The 22025-nt window shown below is 44.8% G+C and overlaps 1 protein-coding gene across 4 annotated transcripts in view; it reads right to left on the bottom strand.

Annotated features, from left to right (window-relative positions):
- Window positions 1–2834: 2834 nt before the first annotated feature.
- The window catches only part of LRWD1 (leucine rich repeats and WD repeat domain containing 1), a 262211-nt gene continuing 243020 nt past the window's right edge, over window positions 2835–22025 (bottom strand). For all 4 annotated transcript variants that reach the window (XM_078679669.1, XM_078679668.1, XM_078679670.1 and 1 more), the window contains 4 exons: window positions 21582–21685; window positions 11116–11277; window positions 9433–9539; window positions 2835–3333 (listed from right to left, as the gene is read on the bottom strand). In XM_078679669.1, the coding sequence (XP_078535795.1) occupies window positions 3190–3333; window positions 9433–9539; window positions 11116–11277; window positions 21582–21685 (517 nt within the window). In that variant the 3' untranslated portion in view covers window positions 2835–3189. The remainder of the gene's footprint in view (window positions 3334–9432; window positions 9540–11115; window positions 11278–21581; window positions 21686–22025) is intronic.

The raw sequence follows: 22025 nt of genomic DNA, 5'->3' as shown, positions 1-22025 counted from the left end.
CAGTTGACTCCCAACACAACCAAAAACAAAAAACAAGACTACTACAAGAGGAGAGTTCCTGACCCAACCACTACATGGTGGAATAATGCACAGCATGTGAATCTAAAAAAGATTCACGCTGCAAAACATCAATTTCAAAACTGCATTGCTTCAACTTGGTTGCAAAAGGGGTTGAACATGTATATCATTAAAAGAAAAAATGCATCTCAAAGCTGGGAAAACTATCCGGTCTATAAGATTTCAAGAGCTCCCCCGACCCGTGATTCACTGTACTGGCAGTTACTTCACAGAGTCCGTTCTTTTTACAGCTCCTGTGAGCAGAATTTAGGATCAAAGAGTTTTTGACCTTTGTATTTTGATAGTTAATTCAGTCATTTATTTGAGAAATCAATCGCTCACTTGACGTCTTAAGTCCTACTGAGAAGTATTTTTTTGCCAGTCTGTGGCATACGTTTGTCAAATTTCCTCTTCTCTATGTGAAGTGACCCATTCTGCAGGAGTGGAAGGCAGCCCGGAACTAAACAATATCTGTGTGGTGTGTCTCCCAGCTTCTTACTCTGTGAAGGAAATGTAATCTTTGCCAGAAAATGTCCAAAAAGACATTGAAAAGACCGTAAGGACAAACACAGAGGCATGCTACAACCTATGAGAGCAGAAGACAGGAAAGAGAGGCTTTGGAAAACATCCTCTCATGCACCTTCTGAGAAGATGGCTCCTGAAAGGACTCCTAACGGGGATCCAAGGAGAGAAGGCAAATTGCAAGGATCGCCACTGTGAGAGCGCAATTACTGAACCTGAAGATAGAACACATTTAGGTTATTGCACACGAAACGAATTACATGGGGAAATCAGTCTAGGAAAGATGTCAATGGAATAGAAGAGAGCAAGGATTTTGGCTCTAACAGGCCCAAACTGGTGCCACAGGAACATCAGATAAGGGTCTAGAGCACTCCAAATAAGACAAATTGGAATAGTACTGCAAAGATTATTCCAATTTATTGCAATGATGAATGTGATTAATATATAGAAACACTTGGTACCAAAAGATACAAGTTTTACAATTTCAACATGATCTGTTAATCATATAGCCAATCTAAAGGATACAACCCAAGTGTAATGTTAATATAGATGGTAGAAAGATCACAATACGCAAACAAATATTTAATTTCTTATCACAGTTTGATTCTGACCATGTGGCATTCAGGTGTGGATTTGGACATCCAAGACATTATCACTCAATGATAGTTCGGCAGAATAAAAGAAAATGTTGGTTGTCCATGTGGCAATTTGCATTGTATAAGACTATACCTTGTATGGCAGCCTTACAGTGAACTGAACTATTACTTGCAGCTTTGCTTTGGTATTTATACAGTATCTTGGTCGCTCTGTTTCCAGCCTTCTGAAGAAACATCTATTTGATGTTCCCGAAGCACCGAGGAAGTCTAGCAAGACTAAATGAGTATTGGCCGCGTTTTCTGATTGAGCATATTTTACAAAGAAAAAACCTCCAAATTATGCGCATTATGTACTGTCCAATCTTTGTACCATCTACATAGCCCCTATACTTGAGTTGTATCCTTTAGATTGGCTTAGTGGTTAATAGATTATGTTGCAATTGTTATTCTCATATCTTTTTGTACCAAGTCTTTAATCACTTTCATCGTTGCAAAAAGTTTAAATAATCTTTGCAATACTATTCTGATTGATCTTATCTAGAGTGCTCTAGACAATGATGTGGTGTTATGTTTGGTATTGATGCTAGCCATCTCCATGTTTACACTTCTTCGCAGTAGAAGTGTTGTCTATTGTAGCACTTCTTTTTTTTATTGACCACTATCTGAGGGAGGGCTTACGCAGGTAGTTTGTTCCATTGCTGAAAATTGTACCAGTAGGTGCCTAGAAAGTCACACTTAATCTCCCTCACTGAACCTGATCCCATCAGCTCAATGCCCTTGTATTAGATTAAAAGGAGTGTACAGACGTGATCTGGAATAAACAGAATAATGCACAAGTGCCATGGGAAAAAACACAAGCATTATACTATCCAGCAGTGGTTGGCTTACTGAGTCAGAACCAGGACATTGAACTACACTCTGGCTGAAGGCGGTTACAATGGGGACAGGATGAGGGTTAAATATAAGGAAATTAACCAACAAAGGTTCCAGTTTTGTGACCCAATAGAGGACCAACCCAGGTCCTGGCTGCAGGGCTGACCTGTGGCAATGAGAAGCTAAGCCCACGCCCAGGGTACACCGAGCTTATTAAGGGCATGTATGCAGCAGTCTCTGCCTGGGTCCCGGAGTTTCACTTAATCTCCTTTTTAATCACTCGTTTTTTTCTACACGCTATGAGCACCAACGTTTTTATCACTCCCCCACCCCTCTTCATACTCCTACCCACCATCTCACTACCACCTTGTTCCATACCCCCACCCCACCTCTGACCACCAGCATGAAGCATCTGAATTGGGTGATTCAGGTGAGCTGGAGAGCAGAGATGATTGTTTTCAGAGGCCAGTCACTGCTCAGATATATTCAGCTAATGACTGAACTTTGAACACAAGGGAGGCACCATGTTGCCTCATGCTCAGTCAGCAGCAAGGGTGCCACATTTGGTTCCACCCAGAACACTATCCAAGGCCAGCACTTTCTGGCTGTCAGCGGGCTCAGTCGTGAGGTAGGAATGGGTGAAATGGAGCAGGAGAGACGAGATGGAACAACCAGCACCAATGCATGAGATTCACAGGCAAACACATAAAATTGCATGGGATCATTCAGGGTACATGAATGATTAAACATGACCTTATAAGTTAACAAAACACGAATAATATCATCCCACTTGTTCATGATTTTATGAAACCAGAGGAAGCCAGAATTGCACAGTAGAAAAACTGAAGCTTAATCTCAAAAACCAATACAAACACACTAAAAAAATCCTGGTAAAAAACATTGCTTTAAAAAAGAATATACATAAAATATTTTTCTGCCATGATCCAAAAAAGTCCACAGTATGATATTTACATGCAATTAGAGAATGATAGTTGAGTAACATTAAAAAATATTTTTAGATTTCGATGCATTTAAAAGTCCAGTGTTCCGCTTTACTTCAATCTCAGCAGGTCTTCAACTTTCTTTTTAAATTTGAAAAGGCACACTGAATGTGTGTTGTGTATAATTTGCTATTGTAGCTCTACTTTGTCTTCCATATTGCTACAATGTTTTTGTCTGTGATGTACACGAGATAACCAAAGGATGGGTCCACAGTTACTCCGTTGATCATTGTCCCTTTCAGTTTCCCGACTCCTACTGAAGACAAAGTTGGCCACTTCAGAATCTATGGAAACAAAAACGCAAAGCAGTTTAATAGAGAAAGTATATACAGTATCAAAGTAATTTTGTTTGTAATGTTCGTTACATAAAATGAATTTGTTCGAAGGCTGTTTCTTCTGAAGATAAAATCTATCTATATGCATGGATAATTAGACACTACAATTTACGCTCCAGCATGCTGGTACACGGAGGACCTTAGAGACTCCAAGAGTCACTGCAAGGAGCTCGAAAGAAGATGGAGGACCACCCTCCAGAGACACCTATAAATCCGCCCTCACTAGGTACCATACACAGATCAAAGAGGCCAGGAAAGCGGCCCTCGATATCAGACTCTAATCCTGCTACAACACAGACAAAGAACTCTTCAACATCATAAAGTTCACCAATCCGCCAGCCACCACCAACTCCATGAATCCCTTACAGATCCTCTGTGACAACCTATCGGACATCTTCCACAACAAAGTCCTCAATATCTACCTTAACTACGCACCCCAACCCACCATTGAGGACATCACTATGCAACCTCCCCCTGTCATTCACCTCCTAACAAGCTTGAGCCCACTCACCACAGAGGACACCACTATAATCCTACAGATCGTAGACTAAGGATCACCCTCAGACCCCTGCAATCACCACATATACAACCCGGGAGGTACATTGATCAGCACCAACTTCACCACCATCCCTACCATCCCTTCAGCCTTAGCAGCTATTTCCTGGACAGAAGGAAACAGCCTGAGGTCACCGCTCTGCTGAAGAAAACCTCAGCAAATCTTAAAGATCTTAGCAATTACAGGCTCATCTCGCTTCTACTCTTCCCAGCCAAAGTCGTCGAGAACGCGATAAACAAGAAGTTCTCTGCTCATCTTGAAGAGCACCACTTCCTGGACTCCACCCAATCAGGATCACAAAGCAACCACAGAATGCTCTCCTAACAGCAACAGATGACAACCACCTATTCATTGATAGAGGACAAATAGCTGCACTCATCCTGCTCGACCTCTCGGCAGCACTCTACACAGTCTCCTAAGGCACTCATCACCAGACTTCAGGAATCAGGAGTCTAAGGATTCAAACTCAGTTGGATCTTTCCCTTCCTCTCCAACAGGACTCCAAGGGTCAGAGTTTTCACTTTCACCTCCAAACCCAAAACGTTTATCTGTGGAGTCCCCCAGGGTTCCTCCCTCAGCCTGACACAGTTTGTTTACACAACACCTCTAAACCACACCATAAGAACCCACAACATTAACATCAGCACCTACACAGATGATACTCAGCTCATCCTTTCCCTCGCCGACAAGACTACCACCAGGTACAATTTCTCAGCCTGCATGACAGACGTAGCAAACGGGATGCGACATAACTGCCTAAAACTCAACATGGATAAAACAGAGGTCCTGAACTTTAGAACTAAGTCCCCCTGGGACTCCTCCTGGTGGCGACCTGACACCCCCAGCCCCACAGACCATGCCAGAAACCTCAGCATCATCCTTGACAACAAGGTCTTGATGAACAGACAAGTCGACACCATGATATCATACTGCTGGCACATCCTCAAAATGCTACACAAAATATTTAAATGTCTTCCCAGGCACACCAGACACTTCGTCACCCAAGCCCTCATCACCAGCAGACTAGACTAGGGCAACACACTACATGTTGGCATCTCCAGCCGCCTAACTCAAAGGCTCCAAACCATCCAGAACACCGCTGCCAGACTCATCCTATACATCACCTGAAAGGCACCTGCACTGGCTTTCCATTCAGAAACGCTACAAATTCAAGCTCCTCGCCCCCACCTACAAAGCCCTCTAAAACACAGGACCAACCTATCTCAAGGACTCCAAATCCATCAGCCGCTCCACTTCACTCTGCCTCACATGAATTCCCAGCATACGCAGAAGCAAGACTGGAGGTGGCGTATTCGCCTTAATCGCAGCCAAAATCTGGAACAAACTCCATTTACATATCCAAACCACCACTCCACTCCTCGACTTCCGCAAGAATCTCAAGAACTTGCTGTTTAAATAGGAGCACATCCAGCTCCTGCACTGGCACCTGGATAACCTCACGGGTGCTAAACTGTGCCTTACAAATCTCAACAACAATCTAAATATTTTGAGGCAAGTGTAGCTGCTGCTAACAGTTTCGATTATTTTACGTAGTAAAATTAGATTATGCCTGATCGTCAACTGGAAGCGGCTCTATTGGGTCTGTCTAACAAGTTAGCCATTTACATCAGTGACTTGTTTTCTAACAACAGTCTCCCACTGAATGCTCCTTTTGCTAATGACTGCTAGAAATGGGATTTCTGGTTGGCATTAGGGCCTTGCGCCCTACCAGCACCTCAGGTGCTCACAGGCCAGCTGACCACCCTCGGGGGGTCCAACTGGAACTTCCCCGCCATGTCCTATGTCCAAATAGTTAGGGCTCTAAGCTGCTACTGCAACAGGGTACAGGCTCAACAGGCCAGTACAGTACCAAGAATAGAGGTGCGAGGATATAACCATCCCTGGTCTCTCTTGAGACCCAAAATGCCCCCAACGTTGCAGCTGCCGCGAACTGGCGGTATAGCTGTGGGCAAAATACTAGGCACCCACAGTGCCTTGGGAGCCCCTCCTTTCCTCACGAGGCCTCCACCGGCCTGCACTCCCCTGGGGCGAGGATGCAAAAGAGATGCCCCTGTCGTTGCAGCTGCCGCGATCGGGCGGTACAGCTGCAAGCCCAATGCTAGGCACCAACAGTGCCTTGGGAGCCCTTCCTTCCCGGGGCTCATCTTTGGGAAAATATCTGCCCAAGTATCCGCCGGTACCAACAGTGCTCCCTCAACCCCACTCACCGGGGCCTCTCTCTCGCTGGCAGGGAGAACTCCGCAATGACGTCTCCTTTAGGCTGGGAGGGTGAGGGGTCGAAGAGGGAGACACTGACTCTGGTCTCGCCTCCGCGTGTTAAACTGGGCCCCTCCTAGGCTCTACTCCCCGGGACCTGGCACTTGCTTGGAATGTCTCCGCTGATCTGTGCTAGGAGCACGTGAGGCTCCGGTCGAGCCCCTCCTCTCGCCGCCACTCTTCGGCGGTGAAAAGTTGCTGTGAGCCGTCACAAGGCTCAGTCTCTTGCAGTGGAGGCACGCAGGGCTCCTCCTCCACCACACGGGGAGGCCCCGCCCACCAACAGGCCCAACTCTGCCTGACTTCCACAGGAGGCAGGAAGAGCCCACGAGGCTCCATCTCTCCTGCCGTTCGGCCTCCACCCTCTGCTTCGTGGTTGGCATCCAGCAAGGACCCCATGCTGGGTCCAGGGGCACACCGGGCAGAGCTGGGCACAGGCAGGCCAACATGTAGGTACCCCCAGGAGCTAGCAGCTGGGTCCCACGGCCGTTCCTCCTGATGCACTCCAGCTCCAAAACGGGTACAACCAGTTCTGGGGGGGGGGGGGGGGGCACTCCAACCTTTGTTTACAGGGCACAAACACCCTCATTGTCAGAGTGGGTCCTGGCCCCAGAGACACCACAGGGGGGCGGAGCCAGCATTGCACAAGAGGCACAGACCTATTTAGGGTCAGGTGCTACTCCTTCCACTACTCCAAATGCAGAGGCCTATTCAGCCTAGTGCTGACTCACCCAGCCCCTCTGGAGCAACACACCTCACCAGCCCCTGTCACTCCAGAGCCAGACATGCAATACACATCAGGCAGTTACAAAGACACATAGCACACAGAAGTGCCCACTGCTAAAAGTGGCATTTCTAAAATAGCGTTAATAAATCTGAGCGCAGCATTACACAGCATTTCTTACCACTATTCCAAACATACCATACTTGACCACACTGCTCCTCGCATATCAGGAATTACCACCGACACACATCAGGGAATCCCCAATGCATTCCTATGAGAGGGCAGCCTCCCACTAGTGAGAAACCAAAAGGGCTGTTTGTCACTACCAGGACATGCCACACAGTTAAGACACACGTCCTACCTTTTACCTACAATGCACCCTGCCCATAGGGCTAGCTAGGGCCTACCTTAGGGGTGACTGACATGTAGTAAAAGGGGAGGGGGTAATCACAGATGTGGCACTGACTCTAGGTGCACACGTAGGCACTGCAAGGCAGAGGCCTGAGACAGGTTTGAAAGGCTACTTTGGTGGGCAATCAACGCTGTAAGCCCACCAGTAGCATTTAATTTACTGCCGCTGGGGTATCGAAGCTACCACTTTACAAGGGACTGATAGGTAAATTAAATACTCCAAACAGGTGTAGACCAATCCTACCATGTTTTACCATAGAGAGCACATGCACTTTACACTGGACAGCCGTGATAAAGTGCCCAGAGTACTAAAACCAACACCACCAGGTCAGAAAAAATACCAGGAGGAAGGCAAAAAGTTCAGGGATTACCCTGCAAAAAGGGCCAAGCCCAACAATGACAGAGCACCATTTCACTTTCACACAGAACCACCATGGATGGTCTTGAAATGATTTCCATACCAAATGATAGGCCTCCTATTAATTCTAGATAGATCGATAGATCGAAATGCCAACTAATGCACATGGAAGGACGAGAGTGTAAGTAAGCTCCCCTACTTCATGTGCTGGTCTGAAGCCTCATTTTAGTAAGATGAGAAGTATCTCTCATTAGTCTGTTTCCGTAGACTTTTAAAAACCCTGCTGTTCCAAGCCGCATATGACTAAACCTTCTGCCTATGGTCCTCGCTACCTGTCAATGAGCGCCAAGAAACCGATGGTGATAGTGCGCGTTATAAATATTTTTAATAATAATAATAATAAGTATCCATGTTAGAAGGACCTGGGCAGTAGAGGGCAGTGTGGTGGAGGTATGTTTGCCCAGACGCAATCCTTTGACTAATCCTTTGACGAACCTCCTGCCTCTAGAGATTAGGTTGGAGAGTAATGAATTAGTATTTAGGAAGAAGCTGAAAACTTGCCTCTTTGCTGTGTGAAATGGCTCTCTCTTTCCTTCTTCTGCTGCTGCTGTCTTTCTCTATAGCGCGGGGACACGCCGGGAGGTGTTACCATGCGCTCTACAAACTCCTTTAAACTAAACTAAACTAAATTGCTTCATCATATAACTTGGGCTGAGGGGGACCGGAGGTCCCAATGTCAATGGTTTTATCTATAACTCTGTAACCTTAAGGTGCAACACTTCCTTACCAATACCTTATCAAGTGAGAATAAGAGACTGATCAGAAGCTACCTGGCTGCAAATGTAGGGTAAAATCCAAGATTACTGCTGAAGCTGCCTAGATGACCAGGAAGGAGGAAAAAGAAGGGTCCACCTGGTAGTTCCGACAGTGGTTGTACCCTGTGAAATGTGAGGATTGACATTGTCCAGCCCCCTATGTCCATTATGAGGTTTGCCGAATTTACCAACAGGTGCCCAGAGGTACTGTTCATAATGTCTATAACCTTTGCCAGTAGTATTCAAGGCCTGCTTTGCCTCATTTGAATGCACTGGATTACCGAGAAGGTTGTGCAACCCATCCTTGAAAGGCTGTCACAAAGCCCTTGAAACGCAGGTTCTACATTTTAAAAGATTCCTTTTAAATCTACAAATTAGGTTCTACTCATTTTGCTTTTGTGTTGAAAAGCTACTTATAATGTCTTCACTGATATGTTTCACAAACAGCTCAATATACCACTACATGTATCAGTGTATGCACGTCAGCCACCCAATGGAAGTGAAACAGAGAAACTCATAAACACTTGTTCTATTTACAACTGATTTTTTTAAATCTTATTTTGCATGGCACAAAACTCCACACCAAGTTTGTATATTCATCGCATCTGACACTTGAAGAATAATAACAATTGAAATATCAAACAATGTGGGCTACAAGCCCGCAATGGAACCTATATGCACCTCCAAGTAATGCTTCACTCATGCATCAAAACCTTCCTGCCAAAAATAATCACCACATTTTTCCAAGCAATTTCAGCTCTCTTCCCACATCTTCCATCTTGTACCATTTCTTTGGACCACCACCTCCATAAACATTAACTTCTCACTTGCCATGCATCAGTTCATCCCCATTCCCTATATTCAGAAGAGATGTTAACAAATGTGGACAGAGATGAAAACCTTGTACCTGAGTAGGGCAAGTTATTTTCTTAGAAGTAGCTTTAGTTTTGCACATGCTGACATCATACATCCAGACTCTTCCTTCTTCATCACCACAAAGTACATAGTCCTTTTCTGTCGAAACAAAAACACATACAATTCTAATGCATGTTTTTTATTCAACATTATTTTTTGGGGGGGAAACAGACTTTATTGTCAGACTGCACATATGTTGCAGGGCTCTGCACACCAGAGGCATCTGCAGCTTTGAAACATTACATCAGCTGGAAGGCAATCGACTTTTTGGTATGAGCAAGAACAAGCAAATATATAACAGAGCAGTACTGAACAATCTACCGCTTCTCCCTCCCAATAGCCCAAACCCCACCCAACTCCCCCCACCACGACTCCCGCCCCCCAGAGTTGCACAAGGTCCACCAAGTTCTACCCACACACAACGTAAAGTGCACAGAAAAAATAGCTGTATATGCACACCCGCCTACCAGGCCCCCCAAGCCCTCTTTCCCCAGTACCACCCGACCCATTCATCACTCCCCCGGGAGATCTTCCAGCACCACAGGGGGCTCAAGCCACAGGCCCCTAATCTGCCCAGCGTTTCCAAATTTTATAATGTTTTTGCGGGCACCCCCTGGCCACGAAGATCGGCTGCTCCAACCCCATACAAAAATCCAACCCCTTTTTCCATCCGTCCACCGACGGGCCCGTGGATATTTCCACGCTTTAGCAATGTCTCTCTTGGCCAACGTGAGGCCAAGTTGCATCAAGTGCCTTTTGTACACGTTGCCAGCCACCCCATCCATTACATGTAACAAGGTAAACTGTGGCGTACGTGGGAGCTCCCACCCCAAAACTTCAGATAAACAGGCCAAGACCACCCTCCAGAACCGGTCCAGGGATCCACAACTCCAGACTGTATGCAAGAACATCCCTTCCTCCCTGCCACAGCGGAGGCATTCCGGTGAGGCAATCAGTCCCGCCTGCCAAAGCCTAACCCTGGTATTCTACATTATTTTTAGCATTTGTTAAAGCACAAACATTGTACCCATTGTGGCAAAGTACTTTACAAAAGTACTTTACACAGAAAACACGTTGTGGTGAAGAGGGTGTGTGTTGTCATTCGGTTACAGGATGTCGAAGAGAGGAATGAGCAACTTGGAGTATTATGTCGTATGACTTGAAACTCCTTGGGTTAAAAAAGGAAAGATCACCCTCATATGAGCCTTCAGAAGACTGTGTATATCTCTCTTGGACCCACCTGCCCCTATACCCGGGCAGAATCCTGTAAATAACAGAGCAGATGCTGTCGAACAGAGAGGGGATGCTATCTGGTAAGAGAATAGTATACTTCGAAAGGATCCTGTAAAAGTGAAACCCAAGAGGCAGAATGTTAACTCATCATTTGCAAATATTATTGCGGTGGATTACTAGGAGGATAATTGGACTTAACCTTTCTTAGCTGCGGTTACCTTTGGCTAGGGACCCTAAATTCATCGTGCACAACTTTCCCATGACAAAGCCAGACTTGAATTTCCAAAAGAACAACTATCATTCGTAAATGGCTAAAGTGAATTACTGCCTTTGTAGTCTGTTGCTTTTACTTTCTGCTAGGAAAAGGACACTACTAAAAAAAAGACAATGTAAAACAATTCACGTACTTTATTGAAACACACTGTTAATTTCCACTACTCACCAGGACAGCTGCATAGCATAAGATATGGGAGGTCTGTCTGGGACCACTGTAATTCCGCCAAAATATAAGCATCTACTTTTTTACTGTGTTTGTTCTTCTGATTCTTCAAAGACTGGCTCCAGCTCCATAAATATATGGAACCCTGCATAGCACTTTTGGAAGCTGAAACAAAAATTAATTATATTTTAGTATTTATGCATAGGAACAGGTATGAGAATATTTCCGATGGCTTTGGTGCAATTAGCATGAAGTAATTACGACTACTGTCTCCCTATGGAAGAGACAGAAAAGTGTTCAAATTTCATGAAGAAATAAAGTTATTTACCTGTTATTTACCTGCAAGAAATAATTGGAGTAAAAATTGTCAACTATAGGAAAACATGCAAACCTATCTTCATGAGCTGCCAATATAGGATCATTACCGTTTATAATCAATCAATCAGCAAATTTGTAAAGCGCGCTACTCACCCTCTAGGGTCTCAAGGCGCTGGCGGGAGGGGGAGTCGCTACTGCTCGAACAGCCAGGTCTTGAGTTGTTTCTTGAAGGAGAGATGATCCTGGGTCAGCCGTAGGTGGGTGGGGAGGGAGTTCCAGGTCTTGGTCGCCAGGTAGGAGAAGGATCTTCCTCCGGTGGTGGATCTGCGAATACGTGGGACGGTGGCGAGGGCGAGGCTGGCAGATCGGAGCTGGCGGGTGGGTGTGTAGAATGCGAGGCGGCTGTTGAGGTATTTGGGGCCCATGTCGTGGAGAGCCTTGTGTGCGTGGAGGAGTCTGAACGTGATCCTCTTGCTGACGTGGAGCCAGTGCAGGTCTCTCAGGTGGTCAGAGATATGGCCGTGACTGGGGATGTCCAGGATGAGTCGTGCAGATGCGTGCTGTATGCGCTGGAGTCTTTTCTGGAGTTTGGCTGTGGTTCCAGCATAGAGGGTGTTCCCGCAGTCCATTCGGCTGGTGACGAGGGCCTGGGTGACCAGACAATACAAGATTTGGATGGAGAAAAGCCATCACTTAGGGCTGAGACGCCAAAGACAATTTCCTTAATTTAATTCTTCATTGCCGTCTGCAACCAGAAACAGGCAAGTGAAGGAGAAATCCCTCTAAGGGAGAGGACGGACTGCGGAAGAGCAACTTGAAGCTCTCACTTTCTGTCAAACCCTAGGGTCGCTAAGTCAATGGAAGCATAATAAACAAGTAAAGAATGGCATAGTGTGCTTTGCATCGTTGGAACAAGGCTACACTTGAAATGATACAGCAAGCAAGATTCCTGCAAGAATATACATTCTGGAAGCATGAACAACTGCTGAGACAGGCCCTAACCAAGATGCTCAACATAGCAAGTCAGCACCTGACAGACACTGCAGGAAAATATAAGGACCACAGAAGAGATGCAGTGGGACCACTCCCGTCACAGATTCTCCTTACCTCTCCATTCTAACCTCTCACTCGCTTCATTCACTGATCTGCACCCTCATTTAAACATGCCTGAAGGACTTTTGTAACAAAATATATGCAACAGCAAATGACGATTCTTTAAATAAACATAAACGGGGGTGGCATGCAATTTCTTTTTACTTTTTGTTTACATGGCAAGACCGCTCAAAACACAAACAGAAGTAAGGCATCTGTTGCAGAAGGAGATTTTAGAAGGTGCCACTTTAGGTAAGGAGAAATATCAAGGTTTTGCCACTGACTAGCTACTACTGGGAGCACGCATTCTGCAAGTACCCACGGCATTAACGAGAGGTCACATGGCAGAGCTCAAGGTAGGTAATATTAGACATCGACTACAAAGCAGTGACCTTTTAATGCTTACGGTAAGTAGATATACTAAAGTTAACACCTTTGAATAAGATGGAGGCAAGAAATTAGTCCAATTTAGAAGGAATATTATGTACTCGAGAGTCACCATCCCGAAGAACAGCCTCTTGTGGAACTAGCCGAGCAGGCAAGCATCCAGGCTATGTCTCAATCATTCCAGCTTACGGGTTTACTGGCAAGTATATGGCATACAATCCTTTATTTCTTGGAGTCTTCCAAAGCATGGCCAAGATCTTTTTTTTCTAGGATCAATTTGTCCTTCGTAACCAGTTTCCAAACCCCAGAACGAATACAGCCTGGAACCAGAGAGATGGGAGGAGTCAAGCTTCCTAGATAGTTTCTTGGGTTCTAGATTATGCTTAACTCTCGTGGAGAGCTTTGTCTTCTGTTGCTATCAGCACCCTTGGTGGTATGAACACTCTTGAAAATGGTGGAAGGAGAGGCAGTGTCAGACACCCCTTCACATGTTGAAATCTCCCTTTCAAGCATAATGTGATTATTGGTCTTAGAATCCCTCTGGTTTGTAAAGGCTACCATCATGTGTACTCCTTAGTGGCCAACATTTTAATCCAGATTGTAGTGGACTGAGAGTCCGGTAGATCCCGGTATAGGATCTGAACAAGGGAGTCACTAGAAACTCTTCTACTTCTTTGATGTGGATTTCGTTCACAACATTTTGGCGACCGTATAGCCAGTAGCAGCCCAGTAGAGCCTGAGAACAGTGCTGAGGACTCTCCAAAGCACATACCTGCAGCTGTAGTCTGTGGAACAGTTGGGCAGTGACTGCTGGAGTAAGGGATTATTCCCATCAGTGTGGGTGTATAAAGCCCTTCTATCCTGCAGATTCATGCTACTACAGACATTTCCTGAATTTTTCTACACAATCTTGTTCCGCCGATACAAAGAAAAGGCTACCAGCCATCAAATAAAGAAAACCACGACGTGCACACATCTTCACGTGCATAAACAAGGCCCATCAAATGTTTTACAAATATGCAAGCAAAATATACGTAGTTGCCATTTTGTCTGGTTAGGGAGGGATCCACACAAGCTCAAATGGCTTTGGACACCAACTCTTAACAAGGGAAATATGGTGGCCATATTAACAGTTTTGAAAAGATCCCATATGTTTGCACTGAAATTGGCAGACACAGTCTATCAATTTGCTTTGAGACTCCTTCGTAACGCTCTGTGGAAAACATAACATTAGTGTCAATACTTACAACTGCAGTCTATGGTCATAGGCAAATCTGTAAGCCTTCACATTATGGCGACAGGCACACCATAGTCACTGGCAGCGTGCAAGAATTGCAGCAAGTTTCTCAAACTCAACCAAGTTTGCTGGACGAGCTGCTTTCACTTTTCAGTGAGAAGCACACCACTGTAGTAAGTGAGCATTAAGTTCTACTATTCTAATGGTGATTATATAAATGCGTAGTATAATGTAACTTCCTACAAGAGCTTCTTTTTCAACTTCGACACTTCACATGCGGTCATTGCTCCTCCAACTTTCCTTGCTCAAGCTGATTCTGCATTGATAGGGTGAAGTGATGTATTTGAGAACTACATTGAAGATATTGTCTTTTGTCCCAGCAGAAAGACAAATTGTTAAGCACATTAGGCAAGGAAGGCCAACGAGTTCGAATACTTGCCACCAACCTTAGATGCTCAAGAAAAGTTTTTACTTACCTAGAACTGATGTTATTTAGAAGTCGGTGTTTACAATAACCCTTAGGAACAATATATAATCTTTACACATTATAAATACAATAAGTATTACCATATTTACATACAAAAACACGAAAGACAGATAAATAGTCGTGGTCACCTCAGAAAAATTAATAAAAACTAAAAAATGTAAAACGTAAAACAAAAACATGGTTAAATTCCTTCACACCTAACAAGAATCTTCTTATTGCACAGGTTACATCCAAATACTTCATACCTATCAATAGTTTCCCGCCCTACCAGTGGAGGCTAGTAATTAATTGCGGTAGGGGGTGGGGGTCATGTGGCAATGGTAGGGAAACTAGAGAAGAAAAAAAAACTCGTCTGCCGCCGCAGTCTCCTCCACCTCTTCGCCCACTTCCAGGGCAGAAAGCAGGAAGCACTCGGCTCCCAGCCTCGCAATAGCCAATCACAACTCTGCAATGCATTGTTGTGATTTGTTTGAGCGCTGTGGATCGGCGCTCAGCAAGAGAATGGGAGGCTGGGTATGCAGAATGTAATTCGGCCTGCATGGAGAACATGCAAATCGCAAAACCGCCCCAAGATGGCCAGCCAAAATTTCCTGTGCACTTGAAGTGGGCAAACCACTTCTCCCCTCCCCTGCTCTGAGCAGAGCAGCCGTGCCCCTACCCAGCTGAGCAAGGAAAAAATAAAATAACAATAAGTTATCATTTTATTTTTTCCTCTTTGCCCTGCTCAGTGTGGCGACGCTCATTTGCCTTAGCCTTAAACATGCTCTGCATGCAGACAGTAACTTCTGGCAGTCTAGTAAAACATGTTATCAATCACATTTTACCTTTAGTCCACATGTGCACTTTCCATTGCCATCTATCATTGCGTACTTTACTGTTTGATTCATATGATATGGGCTTAATCCAGTCCTAAACTTTAGCACCGCAAGTCTAAGGACTGGATTTGGTAAGGCCTCAATATATGGAAAACAATCAATATTTTGACAACAGTGAATTAACAACAGAGTGAATACTTTACCACACAGGTATCTCATATTCTGTTCTCTAGCACAGTTTTTAGTTACCATGTGGTGTTTGGCTTTAGTGATATTTATTTAGAGGTTCTGGTTCCTATATTTATATTTAGCCTCTTAGATATGTTTCAAAGTGTCTTTCTAACCTCTTTCTCCCACTTCAACTGGCGCTGTGTGATCTCATTTTTACAAAGGGTGGCCATTTTTTTACTTTCTCCTTTTTCTAATCTTAACCAAAATCTCACTACCTCCACGTACCCCAATAACTCCAGGCGGTTACAATCGTTTCAATTGTTATAGCCTTGATCATTGTTGACATTGTTAGGGACAGCAGACGAACATTTTCTTTCCATAATCATTCGTCTGCATGAGGGTAGCTTTGCAACAATCCGGTGGGGTGAAAAACGGCAGCAGATTGATGCAATTAAAATAAACAAAGGGGTGTGCCAGGGGTGTGCACCAGTCCCTGCACTATTTTCACCATATTTGAATGAGGTAGTGCTTTACTTTCTATCTATCCAGCTGAAGCCCCATCTATCAGAAAGTCTAAAATGTCAACCCTTCACTTTGCAGACCATACTTTATTGGTGAAACCTAATAGTTTTTTCAGAATTAAGTTCTCAGCTTCTTTTAGCCTAAAACTTTTTTTTTGCCTGCCTCATAGTTATGTTATGTTATAGATTGTTTATATAGCGCCTATCACCGCCGGTCTCTAAGCGCTTAACAGAAGAACATAACACACTGGTACCCCGAAACCCTCAGCTGTTCCACCGCCTAAACTGGAATCAGTGCCTTTCTGAATAGATGGGTTTTCAGTTTTTTTCTAAAGGGTAGTAGCTGTGATTCTTCCTTCAGAATGGCCGGGAGCTCATTCCACAATTGCGGGAGGAGCACAGATAGGGCCCTGCCTCCTCTGGTTTTTAGTTTGAACCTGGGTTGAATCAAATTGGAAGATTTTCCTGAGCGCAGAGGTCTCCCAGGAACATACCTCTTCAAACGTTGCTTAATGTACTCTGGGGCTTTCCCAAAGAGTGCTTTATGGGCCACACAGAGACACTTGAACTGAACTCGAAATTTCACTGGAAGCCAATGCAACTTCTGAAGTAGAGGAGTTGCGTGCGAGTTTCTGGGCAAGGAGTAGATCAGCCTTGCAGCGTCGTTCTGTACTACCTGCAGATTCCTCAACAGCTTCTGTGGCAGGCCGAGATATAAGGTGTTGCCATAATCAAGTCTCGAGCTAACTGTGGCAGATACGATCGATTGCAGGGTGGAGGCAGATAAGACGGAGACTACCTTTCGTAATTGCCTCAACACCCCTATGCAAGATCCGACCACAGCTGAAACTTGAGGAGCCATCGAGAGGTCCGCATCGATCCTCAGCCCCAGGCTTTTTACCACTGACCCAGGAGAGGGAGTGGCTCCTAACTCTGGGGGCCAATACAGGTCGTTCCAGGGATTCTCTTGGTTGCAGATCACCAGCACCTCAGTTTTATCAGCGTTCACTTTCAACAGATTGTTAGTCATCCAGTTGACCGTGAAACTGAGCAGGTTCCTCACTGATTCCTGGGCCTTTTTAGTGTCTTCCAGCTGGACCAATAGCTGGGTGTCATCTGCGTAATTGAAGATTTCGCAGTTCATACGCATGAGCTCCTCCACCAGCGGTTGTAAATAAATATTGAAAAGCAGGGGGGATAGTGCCGACCCCTGGGGCATGGATCTATATTAGAGCCTGACTGGATTTGTCCAACAAGTTCCGCTAAGCACTTGTCGTCGATGGAGGGGAAACTGTTCAAAGTCCTAGACGGCACCTGAGCAGTCTGACTGGGCAGCATGGTTGTAACTGGCCGTGCGTTGATATCAGTAATGATATCCTGTACCTTCCGAAGAAAGAAAGTTTGGAAGGAATCACAGTCTGGTTGATCGCACATAGAAATTTTCCCTTCTCGTTGCGTGAGTTCCCTTAATATCATAAAGGTCTCTCGCTGTATGTTTATCGCCTCCCTAATTCTTCCCTCATAGAACGCTGACTTTCTCTCCAGGATGTCTGCCTTATATTTAGAAAGTAGGATTTAAAAGTTTCGGCCTCTATTTGACAGTAATGGAGTCTCCACCTTCTCTCTGCCTTACGAAGGGCTTGCTTCTTCTCTTTCAAAGAGGCATCATACCATGGTGCTCCCTTCCCTTTGGATCTAGTCCTCTCCATCTTCTCAGGGACCAGTTTATCCAGAGCAGCAAGCATCCAGGTCTTTAGCACCCTAGCATCATGGTCCAAATTTGTGCCACTCATTTTAGGGGGGGGGGGGGGGGTGGAGGAGAGCAGGGCCGCGATTAAAGGGTCGGCCTCAACCTTATTCCAAGGTCGAACTTTCCTCTGTGAATTATTTGGGACAGTCAGCACGGGGTCACCCGGAACCCAGCACTTTATCATGAAGTGGTCCGACCAAATGCAGGGACTAACCTCCGTTATTTCTGTCTTAGGCAAAGAGGACCAGACAAGGTCCAATGTGTGGCCCTTCACATGAGTCGGACCCACCACTAGCTGTTGTAAGTTGAGCACCGAGAGATTAGCTTCAAACTCTGTCTCAGTAGGGTCTCTGGGTACCTTGTCCCAGTGGTAATTAAAGTCGCCTACCACCAGAAGGGACTTATATCTGGAGGCCAAATCCATCAGAAGTTCAAAAAGGATATCATTGAAATCCGGTGAGCTCTGCGGCGGGCGATATACAACCAGTATCACAATACATGAGGATTTAAGTGAAACTTTAATCCCCAACAGCTCCGCGCAAGCACAATTTTCTGCTATAATCTGTTTCACTGCTTGACATTTTTTGAACAAAAAGGCCACACCCCCCCCTTTACAGTCATTTGGGCGATTATACCAGATTGCGTCATACTCGGGAGGTAGGGCAGCCAGGATGGCCGGCGTTGATGCTGAGCCAAGCCATGTCTCTGAGAGGGCAAGAATATCAATTTCTCAATCAAGCAGTAGAGAAAAGACCTCTAAGTGATGCTTTTGCAAAGAGCGCGTGTTAAGTGTCGCTATTTTTAAGCCATGTGACTGCCGGGAAGTGAGTGTGGGGAGAGTCCTGGAGCCTGTACCTGTTATCTGCACCAGGGCTTCAGTTTGCAGGTTGACCAACGTGACCTCATCTAGTCCGATGGAGTCCGTCTTTAGTGCCCAGAGGGCGTCAGGCGAGTATGTGCGGGTTTGGACAGAGTTTGTGGCCCCTAGGCCCGCCCTGGACGGGCACAGACGGGCTTTCCTCTGGCGCTCCTCCGGCGCAATGCTGCGTGCGATCGCTGCGCGCTTGCATACTAGTGGAGTTTTATAGTATGTGGCTGAAGACACTGGCAAAGACTAGCCCGCTAACCCCCAAAACGTGGTGTCAGCGTCTCTAGCCTACACCCAAGATGGCGGACGGGCGTGAGGCGGCGAGGGAATCACCGAAATGGTGAGATGTGCTTCAAATTTCAATTATGGTGCAAGCAATGCGAGAGATGGGCGAGCGTGGGGTCACTAAATAATATTCAAGCAGAAATCCGATCTATAAAGCAATCATTACGATTATGAGCAAATTTTACGAAACACCGTTTAAAAAGGAGCTAGCCTCCAACAGTGTAAAACAATAACGAATTCCAGGTTACAGCAGCAGCAAGTCGTTCTGTTATCAGATAAGGCGCGGGACTTCGTAGAATCTTGCAATTCTCCAGCCACCGGTGTGGCTACCTATATGGGCCTAGTCTGTCCTAACAGGAGGAGGGCTGTTTTTATACGTTTTAGGCTAAAGCCAAGAACATTTTTGGGAAAAAAACAATTCCGTTTGAAGACTAACTTACTTACGAGTCTAAAAAAGATCTGACAAGTAATGGACCCTTTGTACGTATAAAAAAGTCATGATGAAGACCCAGACCCTTCCATTTAGGGGCATTAAAGGCAGAAACAGGTTTACCACCTATGTATGATGTTATGGATAGTTAACATGTCCAAAAACATCACCACTTCTTTTTAACCTTACACATGTATACTCCATCCACATTAAAGGCATCCCCCGGAATACAGGAGGTAATTTTAGACACCACCATATGGACCCCACCAGTACATTCTCTCAAAAGGAGGCAGTACTCACCTAGGGAAGAGGGTAGCTAGGTGCGAAACCCAATGATGATGTCGCACAACAACATGCCACAGTGGTGATCACATACGCCATTAGTGGCAGAGACCCAGACCGATATAGACTAGAAGCGCTCACTCACTTTTGATTGTGGACGTTATATGATATGAAAGCAGAGTGAATCCTACCAACAAAAAAAAACTTCTACCTCCTCCCCTTGATTTGCACTACTTCTGTCACATCCATGATGACCAGATCGTCCACATATAAAAACATGAACTAGGTGTGCCATTTATTTTTAGACTAGTACCCTAGTATGCTGCTAGAACAGTGGGTACATCTGCTAAAAATACAGAGAACAACATGGGGGCAATATACAACCTTGTCTCAATGAGTTTTTTATTTCTATTTTATGAGTCAGAGTTCCTTCTGCGTCTTTTACCTCATGTGCCCCATTCTGCCTGTGTAGTTCAGGATTAACAGAGGACCCTTTGGGATTTCTAATTTTATTATAAAGTTTCCCACAGCTCTTCACTATCCACCAAGTTGAATTTGGTGCAAAAATCTACAAGCCGACTTTCACACTAATATCGACAGATTAAGACAGTGATCTACTGTTGAGTGGCCTTCTTTAAATCCTCATTTTAAAGGGATTACGTTCTTTATTGCTGTCCACTTTCAGCAGGTCCAGTGTTAGTTCTTAAAACAGCTTTTCCCTCACATCTTTTATTGTGGTTTCCTTTTTTTATGAATAGGTCTTATAATTGCACCCTTCCAGTTTTCCAGGAACAAATCTACAAGCAAATTTTTGTCTAACACTGAATAATATACTTCTTCCCACCGATACAAGTTTGTTTTCATTAGAATTGAGGGTAAATTATACCGTATGGCGGCTCTTGTTAAATCTAATACCATTATAGTTTCCTTAATAATCTTAAAGGAGAACTTATTAATGATCTGATCTCAAGAGAAGTTGATTCCAGACTTTTCTAAGGTAGCTAAAACCAGGTTAGAATTGCAGTTTGGAAAGACTATCAATATAATTATGAGCAGACCGATATTTTACACACAACTGCAGAAATTCCATGACTGCTTAGATGAGTTTGTGTGTAGGCAGAGGGAATTGGCTCTCAAATGCCAGGTTTGTAATAGGACAGAAGAGCTTATTGGGGATCAGCTGATCGTTCAGTATCACAACAAGGAAATGCAGAAGAGGTTGCGGGTGGAAGTAACCACCCTCCTCTGAAAAAGGCAATAGCTATAGCCAAAGTGGTGGAGGAGTCAGGCAGATGTGTAAGAGAATTGTAAACAAAATGAATGGCGATGGTATAGAAAATTCCAACATAGAATTTGCAGAAGGTGATGCAATAGGTATTAACTTTGTGAATAACAAAACTACAGGTATAGGGTTAAGCGGTGCTCAACGCAATAGTAGAATAAGTGCAAGTGGGTACAACATGGGTGACCGGGACGTGCACCAGGTGTGGGAGCAATTGATAGGGAAATAGCTGAATCAACACAAATCTTACCGACAGCCTTCGACAGTCACGCCGGCAGCAGAGAGTTTCAACTGATAACATAATTAGCAACACCTTTAATGAGTAAAAATGGCTGATGGCATTTCACTTTGCGTCGTTGGCCTACATGTCAATCCTAAACATGCATACAGTCACAACCTGAATCCGTGAGGTCAGCCACCTAGGATATCGAACCTGAAATCTCCAAATGTACCTCAAAGATTAGTAATGTACAAAATGGATGAAGCCCTCATACGAAACCATTTCAATAAATATGATTTTGTAACTATTTCAGTTTATATTTACCAACAATGTCATCATTCAAAAAGGCCAATCCATCCACCAGGTGGTAGTCATTGTTCTCATCTTCCTTTTCATAAATAGGAAACTGAATCTCTACTTCACATTGCCTGGAAAGAAAAGTAGAACTCAATCATTTACTGGATTAGGTTTGTAGTCTGCAATGCTATTGCCTTTTCTGTGGTTGCGAGACAGTCTAGCATATCTAGCCACTTTCAAAGGATGGGTGCCAACAAGGACAAGGATCTTAGTATCCCCCTCAAAGGGGAGGCAAACATTCGCTTCGGTCAATCAACAAAAGCATCAGGCCTGGAATTTGCCATACTGTAAAGGAAGTACAACAGACTGGCTGCAGACATTGCAATACTGATGCAATGTAGGATTCGCATAGCGTGAACCTATCTGCAAAGCAACATACTGTGCAAAGCTGGAGAACATTACAGAGGTAAA

This window comes from Lissotriton helveticus, chromosome 3_1 (genome assembly GCF_964261635.1).
Source record: "Lissotriton helveticus chromosome 3_1, aLisHel1.1, whole genome shotgun sequence".
NCBI classification, from domain to species: domain Eukaryota; kingdom Metazoa; phylum Chordata; class Amphibia; order Caudata; family Salamandridae; genus Lissotriton; species Lissotriton helveticus.
The sequence above is the reverse complement of the archived record's forward strand: the minus strand, read 5'-3'. Positions and strand labels throughout refer to the sequence as shown.